We start from the raw sequence: 18,951 nt of genomic DNA, 5'->3' as shown, positions 1-18,951 counted from the left end.
CCAGACTAGACTGCCTCTTGGTTTCCCCTCAGATACTCTCATTTGCCAATGATGTAACCATAGGCTCAAGGATTCTGTCTGACCACGGCGCAGTGACCCTGGAAATCCGAGTACATGAATCATCCCATTCCATGCAACATAGATGGACGCTTTATGATCCAATACTTAACGAAATGCCGCTCAGAGACTCAATCGCAACTACAATCAAGAATTTCTTCAAAGAAAACCCCACGGAAGACACCTCCCCCGCCAACACCTGGGACGCCATGAAAGCGGTCATACGCGGGGAACTGATAGCTCAGAGCGTAGCTTTCCACAAGAGTAGCTGACAAATCCGCCAGGCCCTCGAGGATGACCTCCGGAAGGTGGAGAAGATCCATAAAGAAAAAGGATGGTCCCCAAGAACACAACAAGCCATTCGCACGGCACAGAAAAAGATCGAAGCCCATTACGCCGAACACACAACACATCGACTGGCAAAAGCCAAGCTATTCTACTATTTCAAAAACAATAAAGCGAATAAATTACTGGTGGCCAAATTTGCTAAAGCGAAATGAAACAATACGATCATTGGACTGCGGAATTCGCAAGGCAGATTGCAGTATGCTGAACAGAACAAACAACGCCTGGCAGCAGATCATCTGGCACAGGTAATGACCGCCCCGCCACAGGACCTGGAGAACAAAAGGAATACCTACAAAAAGCAGCACTCACCCAACTACCAGAATCAACCTGAGACATCTTGGCCTCTCCATTCTCCAGTGAGGAGGTAGATGAGGCCATAAAATCCCTCAAATCCCAGGCCCCCGGTCCTTATGGCTACTCAACCAGGTTCTATAAGGTCTTCAAGCCCCAGCTACTTGCGCCATTAGTGCAGCTATTTAACTCTTTCAGAGACACTGGCTTCATAACCCCCTCCATGCAGGAGTCAATCACAGTCCTTCTACCTAAACCCGGAGGGGACCCGAGAAACCCAGCCTCATGCAGACCTATCGCCCTACTCAACATTGACAGCAAGATCTACTCCAAGATCCTAGCAACACGCCTATCCCACATCCTACCAGACATAATCCCACCCGACCAGAGCGGGTTTCTGAAGAACCGGTCTGTATACAACATCCACAGAGCCCTGAACTTCGAGGACCTGGCTTCCCGAGACTCACAGGGAGTAGTACTCATGGCACTAGAAGCGACCAAAGCGTTTGACAAGGTGGACTGGACCTTCATGAGGCTCACCCTGGAGGCATTCGAATGTGGGTCGGAATTTCGCACCATGCTCCTGGCCAACTATAAATCGCCAAAAAATCCTTACTCAGAATCAATGGCAACCTCTCTGCCCCTATCACGCTGCTGTGGAACCAGACAGGGATGTCTGCTGTCCCCACTCCTACTTGCTCTGATCATGGAGCCATTTGCCCAACGGATTAGGCGGAACGCCCTGATTAAGGGCTTTCAAGCTGGATCCTCACACCACAAACTAGCTCTCTACGTCTTGCTAACCATCACAGAGCCCCGCACCTCCCTGACACACGCCTTAGCAGAAATAAACAGCTATGGAAGGGTCACGGGATTCACTATCAACTTCAACAAGTCGGCAGCACTGGGGAAAGGGATATCCTAGAGGGAGCGAGAAGACTTCATCCCAATGTGCCTAATTCAATGGAAGACGAAGGCTATTAACTATCTAGGGGTTCAGGTACAAGCCAACTCAACAGACATTTATCACGTAAACTTCCCCCCGCTCTTTCCTGACCGAAACGCTGGGCGACCCAAGAAATGTCCCTAATGGGCCGGATTACCACGTGTAAAATGAATCTGCTCCCGAGATTTCTATACGCATGCTCCGCCCTCCCAGTTGCAATTCCGACTTCAGCACTCCAAAATCTGAGGAAAGTGCTGCAATTTATTTGCAAAGGTAAAAAATCCAGGATCCCCAAAGACACGATGCTGGGAAACGCAAAGCTTGGCGGCTTAGGGGTCCCAGACCTACAGAAATACCAGATGGCAGCCCAACTGGCATGCATCCAGGCATGGCAAACAATTACTAATCGCCCCAGGTGGGTGGACCTGCAACAATCACGCTTGGCCCTCCCCCTACGCTTTCTCCCCCACATTCCTCTGGCGATAAAGCGGCAATGGCAAGGACTACTGTTAGCTACTAAACACACCATCGCCGTCTGGGACAGAACCCTAAAGCAAAAGAAGATCCCAAGAGGACTTAGTCCCTCATCCCTAGTGTTCCTGAACCCAGCCTTCTCACCCGGAACAGCCTCTCAAAATTTCTAAAACTGGATTGCAGGGGGACTGGAGACTGTAGAGCAGCTCTTCGAAGGAGGACAACCGCATACCTATGAACGATGCAAGGAAATCTTCCAACTGCAGGAAAAGAACATGTTTACATACCTCCAACTACGCCACTGGTGCTCCCACCCACAGACACGTCAGGCAACAACTCGCCCTCCCACAGCTATAGAACTAACTCTTAAGGAATTACCAATCCGGGGCAAGATCTCCGTGTTATACAAGCGCCTCCAGAAAAACGTTCTCATCTCCAAGTCTCAATCCATGGCACAATGGGAAGCAGACCTGGGCCACCCCATAGAGGACCAATCTTGGGTGGACATTTGGACCCGCGCTCAATTGTCATCCACATGCGTCACGAATAGGGAATGCACATACAAAATCCTACTCTGTTGGTACTGTCCCCCTCTAATACTCCACCACATGAACCATACTCTTGACCCGGCCTGCTGGAGACAATGAGGTCAAACAGGATCCTTCTTCCACATGTGGTGGACTTGTGCAAAAGTCCAAAGCTTCTGGAGACAGTGCTTAGCAGCCATCGCTGAAATCACGCAAACAGATCTCCCCTTGGACCCCGAACGCATTCTCTTGGGTGTCCCGGTCCCCGGGACCTACCCAAGAACAGGTCCCAAAGCCAAACTCCTGTCCCAATGCCTGCTGGCGGGTAGAATCGTGGTGGCCCGCACATGGAAATCTGCAGAGGGCCCGCTCCTGCCCCTCTGGTGGGTGAAACTATGGGATGTGCTAATCGCAGAAAATGTCACGGCAGCTAGAGCAGGTCACCTCCACCGCTTCCAGAACATTTGGAACCCTGTTCTTGACTTTGATCGAGACTTCAGCTCTGACTTACAAACCCCAGCTAGCCAGGAGGGTCCTGGAGAATGGGGATGCCCCACAGGAACGAGAGGGTGACCCTCAAGAGGACTGATACATTCAAGGAGGGTGGGGAGAGTGAAAAGACATGTTTCTACTGTGATGCATAATATGTATTGATAAAGCTTTATACTGTTATTACCCTGCCTTGTTAAAAAAGAAACATATTTGTTTTAAAAAAAGATACGTGACATGTGATAAAAGGACATTGGGAATATTGGTCCCTCATCACACCAGCATGGTTTCTTCCCGATTCAAGTTAAAATCCCATACTGTTTGCAACAAAGAGAAAGAGGTTATGTGAACCAAGAGAAATACTGCATTCTGGGGGTTAAAGTAGAAAAATCCATAATGTTTGCAACCAAGATTAAGAGACTGTGTGAGCTAAGAAAAATTCTGCAACCTGGGAGTTGGAGCAAAACAATCCATAACGATTGAAACCAACAGAAAAAGACAGTGTGACAGAAAAGAAGCAGACTATATGACCATCCTGACAACTGATAACCTATCTAACACCAATTCCCATCAGGACATTGAAACGGCTACTACGAAATTAGGCTTAGATTTAGGGGAAATAGAAAATGTAAGTTCCTTTCTAGATGAGACCTTGCAAGAAAAGCAAAAAGCTAAACGACCACTAGAGACAGACAAGAACTCAAACCTACCAGGATGGGAGATAGTGAAAGTTACACTTGTGACAACCCAGAATTTACCCTCCCTAGAGGACTGTCTGGACCAGAAAACCACCCATACGTTTCTTGTTGGAATATCAGACATTTTGCTGGAGTCTGTCCTGAAAATCTGCCCCTAAATACCAAACTCTTTACCAATAGAGAGCTAGAGACTCCTCAAGAAGCTGCCCAGAAAGATCACAGAACAACAAGGGGTCTTATAACACCAGCTAAGTCTGTTCTGTTTGCTACCACATCGCTAGCGGAAGTGCCTTTCCCACTTCAAAGGGGAAAACCACTAATAAGCCATCAGAACCCAAAGCACTCCCACATAACGAAATTTGCCAGTAAGAACCCAGGGAAGAAGAGAAAAGGGAACAATATGCATAGACTACTTCTGGAGGAAGATCCACAATATCATTTACCTGTGACTGTTTTCCACCAGAACATTAAAGCCTAACTAGATTCCGGGAGCAAACAGTCTATGGTAAGACTAATCTGTTATGACCTTGTTGACCCAAGAGAGCTACTTCAACAGTGGGTTGTGTCCATGGCCACCAGGAAATATATTTAACCACTAAATTGCCTATACAACTGAATCAATAAATTCAAGAAATTGAGGTGGTGGTTGTGCCAAATTTGCCAGTAAATCTTATCTTAGGCACCAAGGCACTTGACTTCCATCAAAGGATAATATGGGTGTGTTCTGTATACCAGAAAGAAGACAAAAGACGCTGGAAGAGAGAGAAAAGAGTTAAGAGGCCAAATTCGACCAGGCTAAACCGAAGCCAACCTCCCCAGCAAAAATCAAGGAGGGAGCCAAAAATAAATGGTGGGGGTATGTGGTGAATCTAAGCTGTTCCTCGACTCACACAGATAACATATCGCTGAATCCCTGTGGCGGTGAACGGAGAGGAGGCATGCTGCAAGCATGGAGAGAGGAAAATCACTTAGCTGCAAAAAAAAAACTTCAGCCTCCCTCACCACTGAATAACAGTACAGCTGAAATAGCACAGTGGTAGTATGGTTACCTCCCATGTAGAAGACCCGGTCCAATTACATTCTTCTTCTAAGCTGTCTTGTAATGCGCCCAGATACCCTAGGGTGTGGAGCGCTTTATTAATCAATCAAACAAACAAACTATCAAACAAACAATTCCCCATTAAAGACTGTGGCTAAATGTATGAAATAACATCTACAACACAACAAAAACATGGGGAAATAAAATGAAACCTTCTTTCAAGAAGCAAAAGGAACACAGAGAGCCATACCTACCATCTACCCAGGAGGACCAAACCAGATAAAGTGGAGTAGAGCTCTTACATAGTACAGTTAATTGGAGCTCTTAATTAATGCAACCGTTTTTCGAACTGACCAACAGGGGATGACCTACCCTGGGAGGATATGATGTAATCACTACTTCCACCAATGGTGAAGCAGTCAGTTCAGCCAATCATTAGTCAGCTAAGGGGAGAAAGGACTGAATAAAAGGAGAGCAGTTCAGTTGCACGTTGTCTCAGCTGGGAACTGGTTCCCTGTCTAAGATAAAGTAGTGGAGAAGAACCCCGAGCCAGCGGAAGGAAGGCTGCCTTGTGCCTGGTAGCTACCCTGCTGTGCTGAAGAGGCCCACACCTCTCTGATCCAGGAGGCCAGAGCAGCTGGAAGAAAGGCAGCCCATGCTAGCCTGTGGAAGGGGCTAGGCAACCTAAAGTTCCCTACTGAAGAAGGGACTATGGGCAGCCTGACTACTCCTCGAGGGCAAGAGGCGAGACGGGGTGAGCCCAGTTCCCAGGAGTCACCTAAGAGACGCTTCCCCTTCGTTAACCTAACAGAGTGAAGATGCCCCAAGAGAAGGGGCGAGAGTCAAGAGACCCCAGAAGAGTGGGAGAGATTAAAGACACCCTGGAGCAGGGACAAAAGACAGAAATACCCCAAGTGGAGTGAAGGAGTGTGTGAAGCCCTGGGAGAGGGGGGCAATGGAAACACTCAAGAGTGGGATAAACAAGTGCGAATGGCACCCAGAGGTGTCAGGAGAAAGAGGGAATGAAATGCTTCAAGTAAGATTCTATTTGGAACATTTAGTCATTACATTGGCACCTGAAGAACATTTATATCCAGGGGAGAAAACTTGAAACAGAAACAGCAGTCAAGCATCTTTTAGTTGTTAAACCTTTTACATTTATGTGTGTTAGTTTTGCTATAAATGTGGTAGGCTAGTATAAGATTTGGGCTAGGGACTTAGTTTTGATTCATCCTGACAAGAATATCTTTTCCTTGTATATTTCAGTTTCAGAATAGGGAAGTTAGCACTTCAAGTTAATTTTCATTATTTTAGTTTGCTATTTTCTTTGACGCTGGCCAAGAGGTCAGTCTAATTGTAAAAGAATATAATATACACTCATAAACATGATGTCCTAGAGTCCGAGTCCTACTTCTGGTTCACCACAGTACACTGACTCAGTCCAAAGACTAGAAAATATAAAAGTCTATACACATTGCAAATGATAGTGTCAAGGTGCCAATACACTGTCCAAATGTGATTATTCCCATTAATCAAAACAAAGTAGAAAACACTACAAACATAACTCACATTACATCACTACTTCACAAGACACATTTTCATTATAGTATTAAGTTACACAAGGCAACCTAACTGTGAGTGTTGTGAAGCAGTTGTGTTGTATGAGTTAGTTACATTTGTAGTGTGTTGAATGTGTTTGCATTAGGAATTTAGTATGTGTTGGTACCTGAACATTGGTATTCACAACATTTATAGACTTGACCTTATTAGCACCCAAAGCAGAGGACCCAACTAATAGTTTTACAGAATGTTCAGTCTAACCGGCTATAACTGGCTGTGTACCCCCCAAGTCAGTAATAAAACAATGTTATACTTAGCATTGTTAACTCTTTTTAAAAACTTGTTTTTCCAAATATTTCTGCCTTGTATGTTTCACTGTTCTTTTTGTGCATATGCTATGCTACTTTGCCTGTATGCTCTTGTTTTTAATTCATAGTGTGTGTCCATACGGTCAACCCAGAAATGGACACCCTCCACATCATTGCCCATAACATTTTGCATATGTGATGGATTCATACATACAGACCTACAGATAAGGGGTGTATCATCCACTTTTAGCCCCTACAAATTGGCAAATACTCCCACTAAATTAAAAGAGGGAGTAAAAATACTCCCAACAAAAATTGGAAAAGAAACATGTAGAATCTTACGCCCCTGCTTTTACCCTCACAGCTCCACGGATATGTTTGGACTAGTCGTGCACGTAGAACCACGGGAAGAAACTACTATTTTAACTGCCTGATTGTAAGAAGTAAATATGTGTCTTTTAATGTATATGAATAACTAGGTGCAAAGAAATAAATATTAGAAAAGATTTCTGCTCTTCAGTTCAAACATTTTTACTCGTTTATAAAATACTCTCATTGGGAATTGGACATACATTTTTACTCCCAAAAAAATCATTTTACTCCCAACTTTAAAAAATAGATAGTCATATACTCCCACTTCCAAATTTGATCCGGAGCACTGCATATATATGTTCCATGTGCGTTCATGTTGATGATGGAGTCGCTATGGGCACGCCTTATACACAACAAGCATGTTCGTAACTCCAAACTCACTCTGCTTAGTGTGTGCCCATGGGCCAAGACCCACCCGTTTATGAGTGTGTCTGCATTTGTGAGTGTGTTGTCTGTCTCATCTGCACCTGATGGTGGACGACTGTGTTGCATATTGTTAACTATCTTTCTGTATGTACTTTGGTGCATGTATTTGCACTGTGGGTGTGTGTTTTCTTCGTAATGTCTGTTTCATATGGGGATGTAATCATAAACACAATATCAGTCAATAGGAGCACACCGAATATGATGCAGCTTCAATTCAATACTTCAATCTCTGTATAATATATATTCCAGGTGCTGTGGAGGAATACAAGCCCTGACACGGAGCTTGTGCAAAACATGAGACAAGAAAAAGTGTCTAATTCTAAAGACACTCCCGTCCCCTGCACACCATTTAAGCTGATAAACAATCAGTCAAAATAATATTGTTTTGACTGATTGTTTATCAGCTTGAATGGTGTGCAGTCAGCTTGAATGGTGTGCAGGGGACGGGAGTGTCTTTAGAATTAGACACTTTTTCTTGTCTCATATGGGGATGTGCAATGCTCCTATAACTGCCTCTGGACCTAATGTAAAATGGACTGCTAAATTTTCCATTCTTAAAAAGTGAATATCTCAAAATGGACTGAGCCAATTTTGTATTCAGTGCTGTGCATCAGTTACAGAACATCTCGAAATTTGAAGCATGCATCATTAAATAACGTGTGTGTGGGTCAATGGATAACCCAATGATAAAACACTTTTCTTCAACGTTCTTTATCTACTTGAAAACGTTAATGAAACTTCACCAAATTCCACATGAGTGTTCAAATCTGGCCAGATATATATCTTGCCAAATGTGGTGCGTTTCATGGACAAAGTCAAAAGTTACAGTCAAACTACTCTTTCCCGTTTTCCTATGTAAAGTGTCATGTAAACTCAACTATAATTCTGTGGTTCAGATGTGTGTATGATTGATTTTTGTTTCTTTTCGCTATACATTGTTGCGGTGCCTGTGAACCACGAATAAAAATAAACAGTAAAATATCATTCCACCTTAAAAAATAGTGGTGTATTATATATGCTGGGGATCCGAGTGAACACTATAGTGAAAGGCTCACGGTAATCCTGCAGACTTCAATAACCATAGACGAGACGAGGATGGTAGCTAAAGCCTGCAGAACAACCAACTGGCAAAGATGGCATAAGGACCACAGAAATGGAGCAACAGACAAGAAGGTGCAGAAGATGAAACCAAATAATAAAAGGAGGTGGGCTTAAATCAAGAGACGGGAAAGCGAATTGGGGTTCTCAACGATTGGGAATAATATAAGAAACATTTTATGATACTATATAGAGGACCACATTCGAGCAGTTTTCGTCAATCAATAGACCCACTACCAAACGTCTTGTGATTAGGCAAATGAAAAGTTGACTTTTTATCTGAATTCCTTTCAAACGCGTATTTGAGTTTGAATGGGCAGGTGTGTAAAAACTTCCAAATACACCCTAATAATGAGTTGAAACCCCTTAATGCATGCGTAGAGGCTAATAACACTTTACAGAAAACTGAAACAGTCGATAGTTCGAATAGGAAGAAAAGGTACCACAAAAATGTCGATTTCTAACAGATATTGGGACGAAGTTTGACCAAACATCTGATATCCAGCCCAGGAAGAATATTTTTGGAAATGTAGCTGTTTGCTTAGTGATCATTTATATATGTTTTGCTTTTTAAACCTTGCATCTAGAAATTGACGTTATCAATTCAGCTGTTCCTTGCCAATAACTTTCTGTCATTTAGCAGCAGTGCTTCAATGGAATAGGTTCTGCCACAGAATAGAGGGGGGAAGCAGCCCTATGGAAAACAGTTAATACTCTCATAATGTAGGTTCATGACATGTGAAGCTTGGGTATGTAAAGAAGCATGTGTCTGTGGTCTAATACGGCGCCAACCTTAGGGTATTCAGCTAATTAACACTATTAGGTACATGCCTCGTATGAGCTCTTATGAGCAGTGCTAGAGGGACCAGTGGCCACAACTAGCACGATTGTAAAGAATTACACCAATTGATCTGAATATATATATTTATGATCTATTTTATTTGGGCTATTTATGGAGCACACACCTAGCGCTGTGAAGCAGCGGAGTGCTGTACCTCAGAGGTCAACAGGTTTAGAAGTTAGGGGCAAAGTTATAACAGGGTTGTTTTACGTTACAGTTAAGCAACAGAAGCAGTAAACTGAGGTGAGGTGGGGTTGACTAGGGTACAACCAGTGGGATTATGGGGCGTGGAGAAGGTGCTCCTAGAACAGTAGGGTCTTGAAATCCTTTCTGAATAGATGTGAGGGGGTGCGACCCTAAGGTTGACAGGTATGAGGTTCAACAGCCTGGGGGCATAGATCGAGAAAGCCGGTTTCCTTTTTTAAAATATTTTTTGCAGCTCTATAATGACAGGCCACAGTGCACTGTTGTATGTATAGTGAATTAAATTGAAATAATAATAAGTAGTTCATGTAACCAATGTATGGGTTTAAGCAAGAACGCAGTGTCCTATTGGGTGAGCTTAACCTCATTACACTGCCCACCCAATACAATGAATTTAAGCGGACAGCTACCTCTATGAACAAAATAGATAGGTCTGTTCCCCAAAAAGCAGTCTACAGATCTGGTCCTTGGCCGGAGCAAGTATGCCAAAGGGGTGTACAAGAGCTAGCAAAAAATTCATAACATAACAATCATTCTGGAATGCGGACCTATAATTCGGAGCCACCGCAGAGTGTATGCCTTGTGTGTGAGGCAGCTGCATGGACACGTACGTTCCGTCATGTCACCTTAATACTGAACACAACCTTAGAAGAATAGAAAGGCGATGGTCTTACCCCAGGCATGATAACGCCCTCAATGTCACGGAAGATGCATTCCCAGCTCTCCGACTCGAATGGGGCGCTCTCCGGAAGGAGGGCCCTCATGTACCCTGGCTCCACTTCTGGGTTCACGCGTCTCTCCCTCACCGTGCTCAGGTACTGACAGATGTAATCCACAAGCTCCTTCCCTAAACGTGCACAGAGGACACTTTCAGGCACTACAAATCCGCAATTGTGCTCCATGGTTCACAGAACATCGCTATCGTTCCAAGGTCCGTTTGGATATTTTGTTTACCAATGTATTAATTAAAGACATGAGAATGTCATTGGTTGGCCTCACCATACTGTACATTGTTTAGCAGTTTACTATGAAGCCTTTTTTTGTAAAGCGTACATAACTGTTGCTAGCGTCCCCTCCCCCCCCCCCCCCCCCCGCTAAACATCATGAAACACCACAATTCACATGTTCAGTGTAATTATACAGTGAGGAAAAGAGACTAAAAATCGGGACAGTCATAAATATATATTTCTGAAACAGCCTGCAAAATAAAACAAACAAAGCAAAAATGTAATTCCGACTGTAAGGCCTGCAAGTGAAAATGTGTTTAAGTTGATTGTGATCATCGGAGAGGGCGAATGAAGGAGTAAATAGAAAGAGGAGTGCAGGAGAACAGAGAAAGAGCGGTGGGGACAAAAGAGAAAGAGAGGAGGGGAGAGTGAAAGAGAAGGTAGTAAGAGGGGTAATTTAGAATGTGGGAAACAGAGAAAGAGGAGCAAGTAAGAATAATGGAGAAGAGATAAGGAGGCATAAGTACGAACAACAGAGAAGAGAGAAAGAGGTAGAACTAAGAACATCAGAGAAAGAGAAAAAGTAAGAATGACTAAGAACCGAGAAAGAGGGATAAGTATGAACGACAGAGAACAGCGAAAGGGGGATAAGTACAAATGAAGGATAACAGAGAAAGAAGGATAAGTAAGAACGACAGAGAACAGAGAACGAGAGGTAAATTAGAACAATGGGAAATAGAGGAAGAGGTAGAAGTAAGAATGAGGAAGAAAAGAGACAATAGTAACTGAAAACATGGGAGAACAGAGACAGAGGGGTAAGTGAGAATGAGTGTACAGAGAGGAAAGGGGTGAATGAGATCAGGGTGATGAAAGGTGGCTGCGTGAGTTTGGAGGAGAAAAGAGGAGAGACAGATGGAGTGCGATGGGCTAAGAGAAGGGCGAGAGAAGGACAGAAATAATACAGAGTTTGATGAGAGATAATTAGGGAGAGAGAGGGCAGACATAAATGGAGTCAAAATGGTGACTGAAAAAAGATGGGGCAGTGGGAAATGGGGCGTAAAAAAAGGAACATGGGGAAGTGGAAGACAGCTAAAAGGACGAGAGAGCAAGGAGAGAGGAGGTTGGACATGCAGTGAGGTACTGGGCAGATGGGATGAGGAAAGCGAGGGGAGGCAGAAGCACAGCGTCAGAAAGCGAGAGTAGCGCATAGTAAATATAGAGGGATGTCATGCAGCAAAGTGAGTGCAAGAGAGACAGGCAGGAAGAAACCAGGCAGCGACAGGTGAAGTGAAGAAAAAGATGACGAGGGCAGGTGGCCTTTATGGCACTTAAAACCTTTCATTATGTCTGGAAAAATTGGGGCAAAGTGGTGTGTCCACCTTTCCATGGGCGGGGCTTTTAATGTAGGCAAAGCCTGGCCATTGTCAATGCTCACTCACCTGAGTGCACAGCAGAGGTGCCTGGCATACAACAAACCTGTCAAACCTTGCAATCTATCTGAGTTAAGCAGCCAAGAAATAATGCAGTGTGCCCAGAAACCTAGCTACATTTATAGGTTGGGGGGAACTGTGGGATATTCCAGCTGGCCAATCACATGTAGATCCAGTTGTGGCATATGTTTTTTAGATATCTACTGTACTGTGATCGAGAGCTTTGTAGTTGAAGCTTGGAACTGATTTTTGGCGTGTGTTGGCGTCTCTGTGTATTTTTAATTGAACAGTATATTTTCCAAGTCTTTTCAGTTGGAAATTTGATGCAAAAAAGCCACATACTGCGACTGGAGCCCTACAGTTGAATTCATTTGCAGCTGGGAGTTTCACTTGGCGTACCAACCAATGCTACAGATGTTGGAGGAGAGTGTGAATGAGGATGGAGAGGGGGATAGGGGAGGGGGGGAGGGGGGTTGCGTACGTGCGTGTGTGTGTGTGTGCGCATCTATCTTTCCTGTGTGATTTATAAATAAACGAAACACCTGCAAAATGGAACAGTAAAATAAGTAGGTTCTCCGAATGTTACAGAACATATTAGCTCGTGACGAAATACTTCATGCACAGGAGCAGCACAATCTTAGTGATCGAACACTGCACTTTCATTTATGACTTCCATGGACGCCAAATAGTGAAATTTAGAACAGAAGGTATGACAGTACACTGCCTGTGGCCGAGGGAATATAGGCATGTGCCCAACAAGGTGGGGATGCCAACGCTTATGGAGGAGACACACACACAAAGCCCTTGGTTCCAGCAAACTTGATGCAACGTGGAGGAGGCTTTTGAATGGCCGAATTTATTTCAATTACGTTTTCCTTCACAATCAAAACATGTTGTGTAGTGTTCATGGGGACCACCTCGTGCGCTCATCATAAAAAATAATCTATGACCCAAAAGTACTTCTCATGATCCGGAATCACACCAGTGCCCCAGAAACCCTGGAACTCTAAAAGACACACATATTATACTGTTCAGATATGAGATACCACAAAATATGGGACATATGAGGGTGGTTTCCAGAGCTCTGCTACCTGCCACGACCCATGACACTGCCCGTTGGCCTTGGGACAGGTGCCCACACTCTCACCCACAACAAGGGAAAACATCAGGATTGCAAATCCCACGCATTGTGATATGATATGATAGTTTATTTATATAGCGCCTATACACAATGTGCTTCAAAGCGCTTCAAGACAAGGGAGGAAACAAGGGAAAATACAATGACATTCTTACAGCCCATGAACAGTAAGGATGTGAAATTAACTATCGTAATCGGCCTGACGGCATTTCAGATAGTGCAAGAGCTAAGACATAGATACGGAAAGGAGGGGGAGAGTGGGAAGGAAATGGAAACAGACAGGCGACTACCGTACTAGGCCTTATGACATTTCAGATAGAGCTGGAGGGGAGTGGGGTGAGGAGACAGACGAGGTTGCTATCATACTAGGTCCAGGGACACTTCTGATAGAGTAAGTGCATAGAAGAAAGTAAGGGGAGGAGGGGAGGAGATAGGAGAAGAGGAGAGAACAGAGAGTAAGCATTCACTGTGATGTGATCCAGGCTGTTTGGGTCCCCCGTCAAACATCCGACCATCCCATAAATGTGACAATTACAACTCTGCCATTGACCGAATATACTGGTAAACTTTTGCAAAGTCATTAATTGAGAAAACATGAGTATGCAATATCCACACTGTTAAGCAGAAACCTGTGCAGTTCCTTCTGGGACCACTGCAAAAGATTTAGGCCTACAGGTGTTTGGCAGTAAACCCACTTGGTAGCAGTCTGTACCACACAGATTCACTTGGTCGCTGTGGCTGAGCAGTCAGACCTCTCTCAAGAAAAGTTAGGCAGTATGTGGAGTATACAAGGGCAATTTACACCGTAGAACAAGTAGACACGGAACAGAGCTTGGGTGTAAAGATATATAATTATTTATTTTAAGGACACATCTATGAAAACACTCTGGCAATAATACGGCAAATAACTTCAATTACAATTGCTATAAGTATCAATCCCCTAACAATAGTTCGACAAGTCTAGGTTCAACGGCACCACTTATTTGCAGACAGAGGTGAATGCTTTAACGTAGATGGCATTCTAATATTCGTTAGAGCGGGAGAGAAAAGGCAGGGTATGAAACCAACTCGGTACCAACACTTTTACGAAGCAAATGCAAGGCCCGCAAGGCAGGGTCCACTGTGGATCACAAAGTTCAGAGGCCAGGCCCACTCGGAGAGAGGCAAGGCGATATGTCCCAAAAAGTATCACAGTGGAAACGCACTTCGAGCCTTTGTAGCAAATTGTCACAGAAAGGTTGGACCAGTTTAGAACAAAAAGTTAAGAAAGTCTGGAGGCGACCCAATGGAAAGGTAAGGATTTAAGACACCTCACGCTAACCGTCACAAGGGAAGCCAGGCGGACACGGTACCTTGTAAGTGAAGAGACAGCTCCGGCGGGGGCAGTTGTTCCTGGTGGTGGATGCAAGTCGGGGCTTTGCCAAGAGATGAGATGATCTCGTTGTCGAAGGAAAGTTGAAGATCGTTGCACCACCAGGGAAGAGACCAGCCGCGGAGTGCTCCGTCACAAGACACCACCTTTTGGTCACCGTATGGGCTAGTGGCTATCTGGTTGCTGGGGTGCTCAGCACGGGCAATTCGACCACTACGCCCTGGAAGCGAAGAAAAAGCAAAGGGGACTGGTTTGTTCCCACCAGTCAGGGGGAGAAGACTCTCCAGCAGGGAGATCTCCTCTGTCATTGGGAAGTGGTGAGTCGGTTCAGCAGGGCTCCACCGGAGGTGTCGCCGTTGCAGGTCGGCTCAGCTTTACCCTCGTCGGATTCTTAGGTCCTGTGGCGACTTCTGAAGATCCAGTCCCAAAAGCCCTGCTTTTATGCAGCAAACCCCCATTCATTCAGCCTAGCTGTCAATCAAAAACATGCTAAGTGGTGAGCGGGGTGGCTCAATACTTGGGCCAATCACACCAGAGTGCGACTTGAGTTGGCAAGGCAACTCAGTCCAGGGTGCCTAAACCCCCTCCCACACTCCCTGTGGTACCCAGACAGAATGGCACCACTCTGGAGGGCTTCTGTGTAGAAGCCCGCCAAAAGTGGAACAAAGGGCTCAACCTTTGGTTCGGAGTTATAGAGGTGAACACAGACGCCATTTTAAGAACCGAGTTCTGGCAGAAAATACCGACCGGTGGATTTATTTAAGATAAATAAACCGGCGGTATGTTAGAGACTAATGGGAAAAAGTATTAGCCTCCAACAATGGGAAGAATCCCATAGAATGATATTCGGGGTCAAATATAACAAGTAGTTTCCACTGCCACCAGCCAAAACTCGACGAGGGGGGACGGGTCAGTGCCCCCTCGAATAACAGACCCAGGGGTAATCGAATTACCCCTACTAGTATGTCCACAATAGGATGGTTTGTACTAGTTCTGTTAGTAAATTTAGGTCTAGTAAAGCCAATGGTGACTTTACATGCCCTGGGAGACAGTAGTCAGTCCCAGGGTATATAGTCTATGGTGGGGTGTCACTATGACACCCCTGTGTTACTGCACGGAGGGTGCTGTGTAACACACATAGTAAAAACACATGAGACCCTATGGAGTAAAGGACCCCATAGCCCATAAAACACATTAACAGTCAAAGGAACACCATAAATCATGTCCCAGAGTGGGAGAAAAAGAGTCTCACTCTTGGCAGGAGGAAAAAAACAAACTCCAGAAATCCAGCAAAGTTGCTGGGGGACTCACTAGGTTAGGAAATTCAGCCTAAACAGAGAATTCTCCCTAACACACACTATGTACCATGCTAAAACATCACTAATAAATATTCATTAAACTAACATATTAAGTGCTAAAGGATGGGCCGTTGGGTCTTTGAAAAGCAGCAAAAGATTCAACTGCCTCGCAAATGCAGCCCTGAAAAAGGGGGGCCTAAAAACGATGCTCCCCATTCAACCCCAAAGTTACCTGGGCTAGGTACAGCCCTCATGACCAAAAATGTCTCCCCCCCAAAGGTGACGCCCTGGGTACGCTTGGTGAACCCTTATGGTCACCACGCTGCAGTGTCACCTCAAATCTTTCAATGGCCTGTCCCCATCTGGTCACTGCTGGAAATGTAACATCACCAGTTGTGCCTGCATAGTTACTACTGGCTGCAGTTGCAAAATATGATGTTCCGGACATTGGACTATATATGTCCTGCTAATCAAATCTAAAGGCCAACATGACTCTGCAAATGCAACTACTAACTGAAACCACCAGTATTTCACCGCCTTTAGGAAATCCTAATTTCTCCTCATCGCTCCTACTCTTTACTCCTCATGTGTCCTTCTCATTCCTCAGTCTTCATCCTCACTCCTTAGTCCACGCTCTTCTCTTCTCCTCTCCTCTGCAACCCTCTTCCCCACTCGACACTCATTGCATATTTTCAGACATTATTACTCATCCTCCTCACTGGTCTTCCTTGGGTCTGAATTCCACCTGCATAGTAATCTGTTGTCATCGTCATACCTTAAGGCCCTTCTGCACAACTCATTCATCAGTCATCACTACTCCTCTTTTAGTTGTCAACCTTCCTCCTCAGTCATTCATTATTCCTCCTGCCTAATCGTCGTTCCTCCTGCTCAATCGTCATCCCTCATTCAATCGGAGAGCATCGGAGGATAGGAATTCTAACCCCTCAGCAGGATGCCCTGAGGCTGCAACACCACCCAAGAGGACTTGTGATACCTGCTTACAGCTGAGCCTTTATTACAGAGCAGTATAATTAATGAGAGAGAAATCTTATTTTATAAAAATGTATAATGGTGTGTGTGTAGCGAGGCAGGCATTCTACATTTCCTGGACACACTCCTGTGTGCATCGAAGCACTGCGTGCAGCAGGCCAACCACCTCAGGGGGAAGCAAGATCAGCAGAGCTTTTTCATCACTGGCTACTCGCTGCCCTTCAAAGATGGCTGCAGCCTCCACCACGCAATAGGCAGGCACTGCTGCTGTTTACTGGTGGGCCTCTTAGATCCCGATTGGTCAGGGCTGCCTTCATCTGCCCTATCAAGGGTGCCAGCAGGCTTTTTCCGTCCCTGACACCGAAGACCCACATCTAAAGCCCCTGTCTGTGCCTGTCTGGGCCGATGAGGGCTCAGAGGGCCCCCACCTTTGTTCCCCCTCTTCAAACTATGAAGCAGCCTCCTGCCTAACAGCCTGCTACCCCATAGACTTGGGCCCCTGCACCCCTATGCTCTCTGCAGATCCACCAGTGAGTGATGGCTGAACTTTTCCACTGCCTCCTCCACTAACAACGTCTGAACCAAAACTATGCCTACCTCACTCTGCCTTCCTTGCCTCACCTAATCCACTTTTTCTTTCACTGCATTTGGTGTCCCTTTTTGAAATTCAAATTTAGGTGTGTGTTTTTCAACATCTTTGCACCCCTTTGCATTGCATTTGTGTCCCTTTTTGAAATGCGAATTTAGGTTGGTGTTTTTCAACATCTTTGCACCCCTTGTGCATTGCATTTGTGTCCCTTTTTGAAATTTGAATTTAGGCGTGTGTTTTTCAACATCTTTCCAACCCCTTTGCATTGCATTTGTGTCCCTTTTTGAAATTCGAAGTTAGGTGTGTGTTTTTCAACATCCCAGCACCATTTTGCATTGCATTTGTGTCCCTTTTGCCTGGTGAGTTTGTGCTAAAACTGTGCTGTGCAGCCACTCCTCTTTCCTTCAACTATCCTCCACCGCCCCTATGGCACTCACCATCTCTCTTATCGTCACTAACTGCTACACAATCACCTATCCTCCGTCTCTCATGAAGTCTGGAAGAAAAAAGCATAAAAAAGCATCCTGACCATGAATCCTGGCCTACCCATTGCACACACCTATACCAGCGCAACTCCCAGACAGGTCTTCAGAGATATCCTCTTCTGTGTCCCCTCCTCAGATCTATGGACTCCCCATCTCATCTCTACACTCTCGCCTTACACATCCTCTCCCATTAATGGTGGCACCAAATGGGAAGTTCTCTTGGCGGGGTTCAAATCATCCAGGTGTATCATTGCTGTCTATCACACTGGCACTATCTTGGTTCAGGGCCCTCAATCTAACCTCCTTCTCTTTGACCGGCGCCTGACATCCCTCATCAACTTCCTTCCCACACCTGCTACTCTTTCCTCCACTCTCGCTGCCCCTTCCTTCGACTTGTGTACCACGCCCCTCTACTCCTCCTCGGAAAGCGTTCAAAGGTGGAGACCTCTTGCAACTTGCCACCTTTAATTCTCGTTCAGCCATCAAACACTCTGCTGACATCTGCCTCCTTCTTGAAGACATTGACCTCAATATCCTTGCTCTTACTGAGACGTGGTTCAATGCCAGCTCAGTCACTGCTTTTGAATCCCTTCTCCCTGATGGCTATAAGATCATCTCCAAGCCTCGTCCTACCTGTGCTGGTGGTGGAGTTGCTCTGATCTTCCCTAAGTGGGTCGCTTCTTCCCTCAAATCCACCCAGCCCTACTCTTCCTTTGAGAGCCTGGTCTGCAAGCTGGTCATCTCTCCTCCCTCCTCTCTAACCATTGCCACTATCTGCAGGCCTCCTGCCTCCATCACGCTGTTGCTCTCAGAATGGGCTGAATTCTCCTCCTCTCTCCTTGCAAACCATTTCTAAACTACTTCTTGTGGGCAATTTCAACATCCACCTTGACTCAATCACAGCACCCACTCTCTTCCGTGACCTTTGCACCTCACTCTCCCTCTCCATCCTTCCTTCCTTCTGGTCCTACCTACTCGCTGGACACCCTCTTGATGCCCTCATCCACACTAATCTTTCATTCTA

General features: G+C 45.3%; 1 protein-coding gene across 1 annotated transcript in view; it reads right to left on the bottom strand.

Annotated features, from left to right (window-relative positions):
- The window catches only part of HDC (histidine decarboxylase), a 128,813-nt gene that overhangs the window by 101,566 nt on the left and 8,296 nt on the right, over window positions 1-18,951 (bottom strand). The window contains exon 2 of the mRNA XM_069624974.1: window positions 10,353-10,525. Within this exon, the coding sequence (XP_069481075.1) occupies window positions 10,353-10,525 (173 nt within the window). The remainder of the gene's footprint in view (window positions 1-10,352; window positions 10,526-18,951) is intronic.

This window comes from Ambystoma mexicanum, chromosome 11, assembly GCF_040938575.1.
Source record: "Ambystoma mexicanum isolate Mex_15411 chromosome 11, UKY_AmexF1_1, whole genome shotgun sequence".
In the NCBI taxonomy this organism is placed as follows: Eukaryota; Metazoa; Chordata; class Amphibia; order Caudata; family Ambystomatidae; genus Ambystoma; species Ambystoma mexicanum.
Note: the sequence above shows the minus strand (reverse complement) of the source record. Positions and strands in the feature narration are given on the sequence as shown.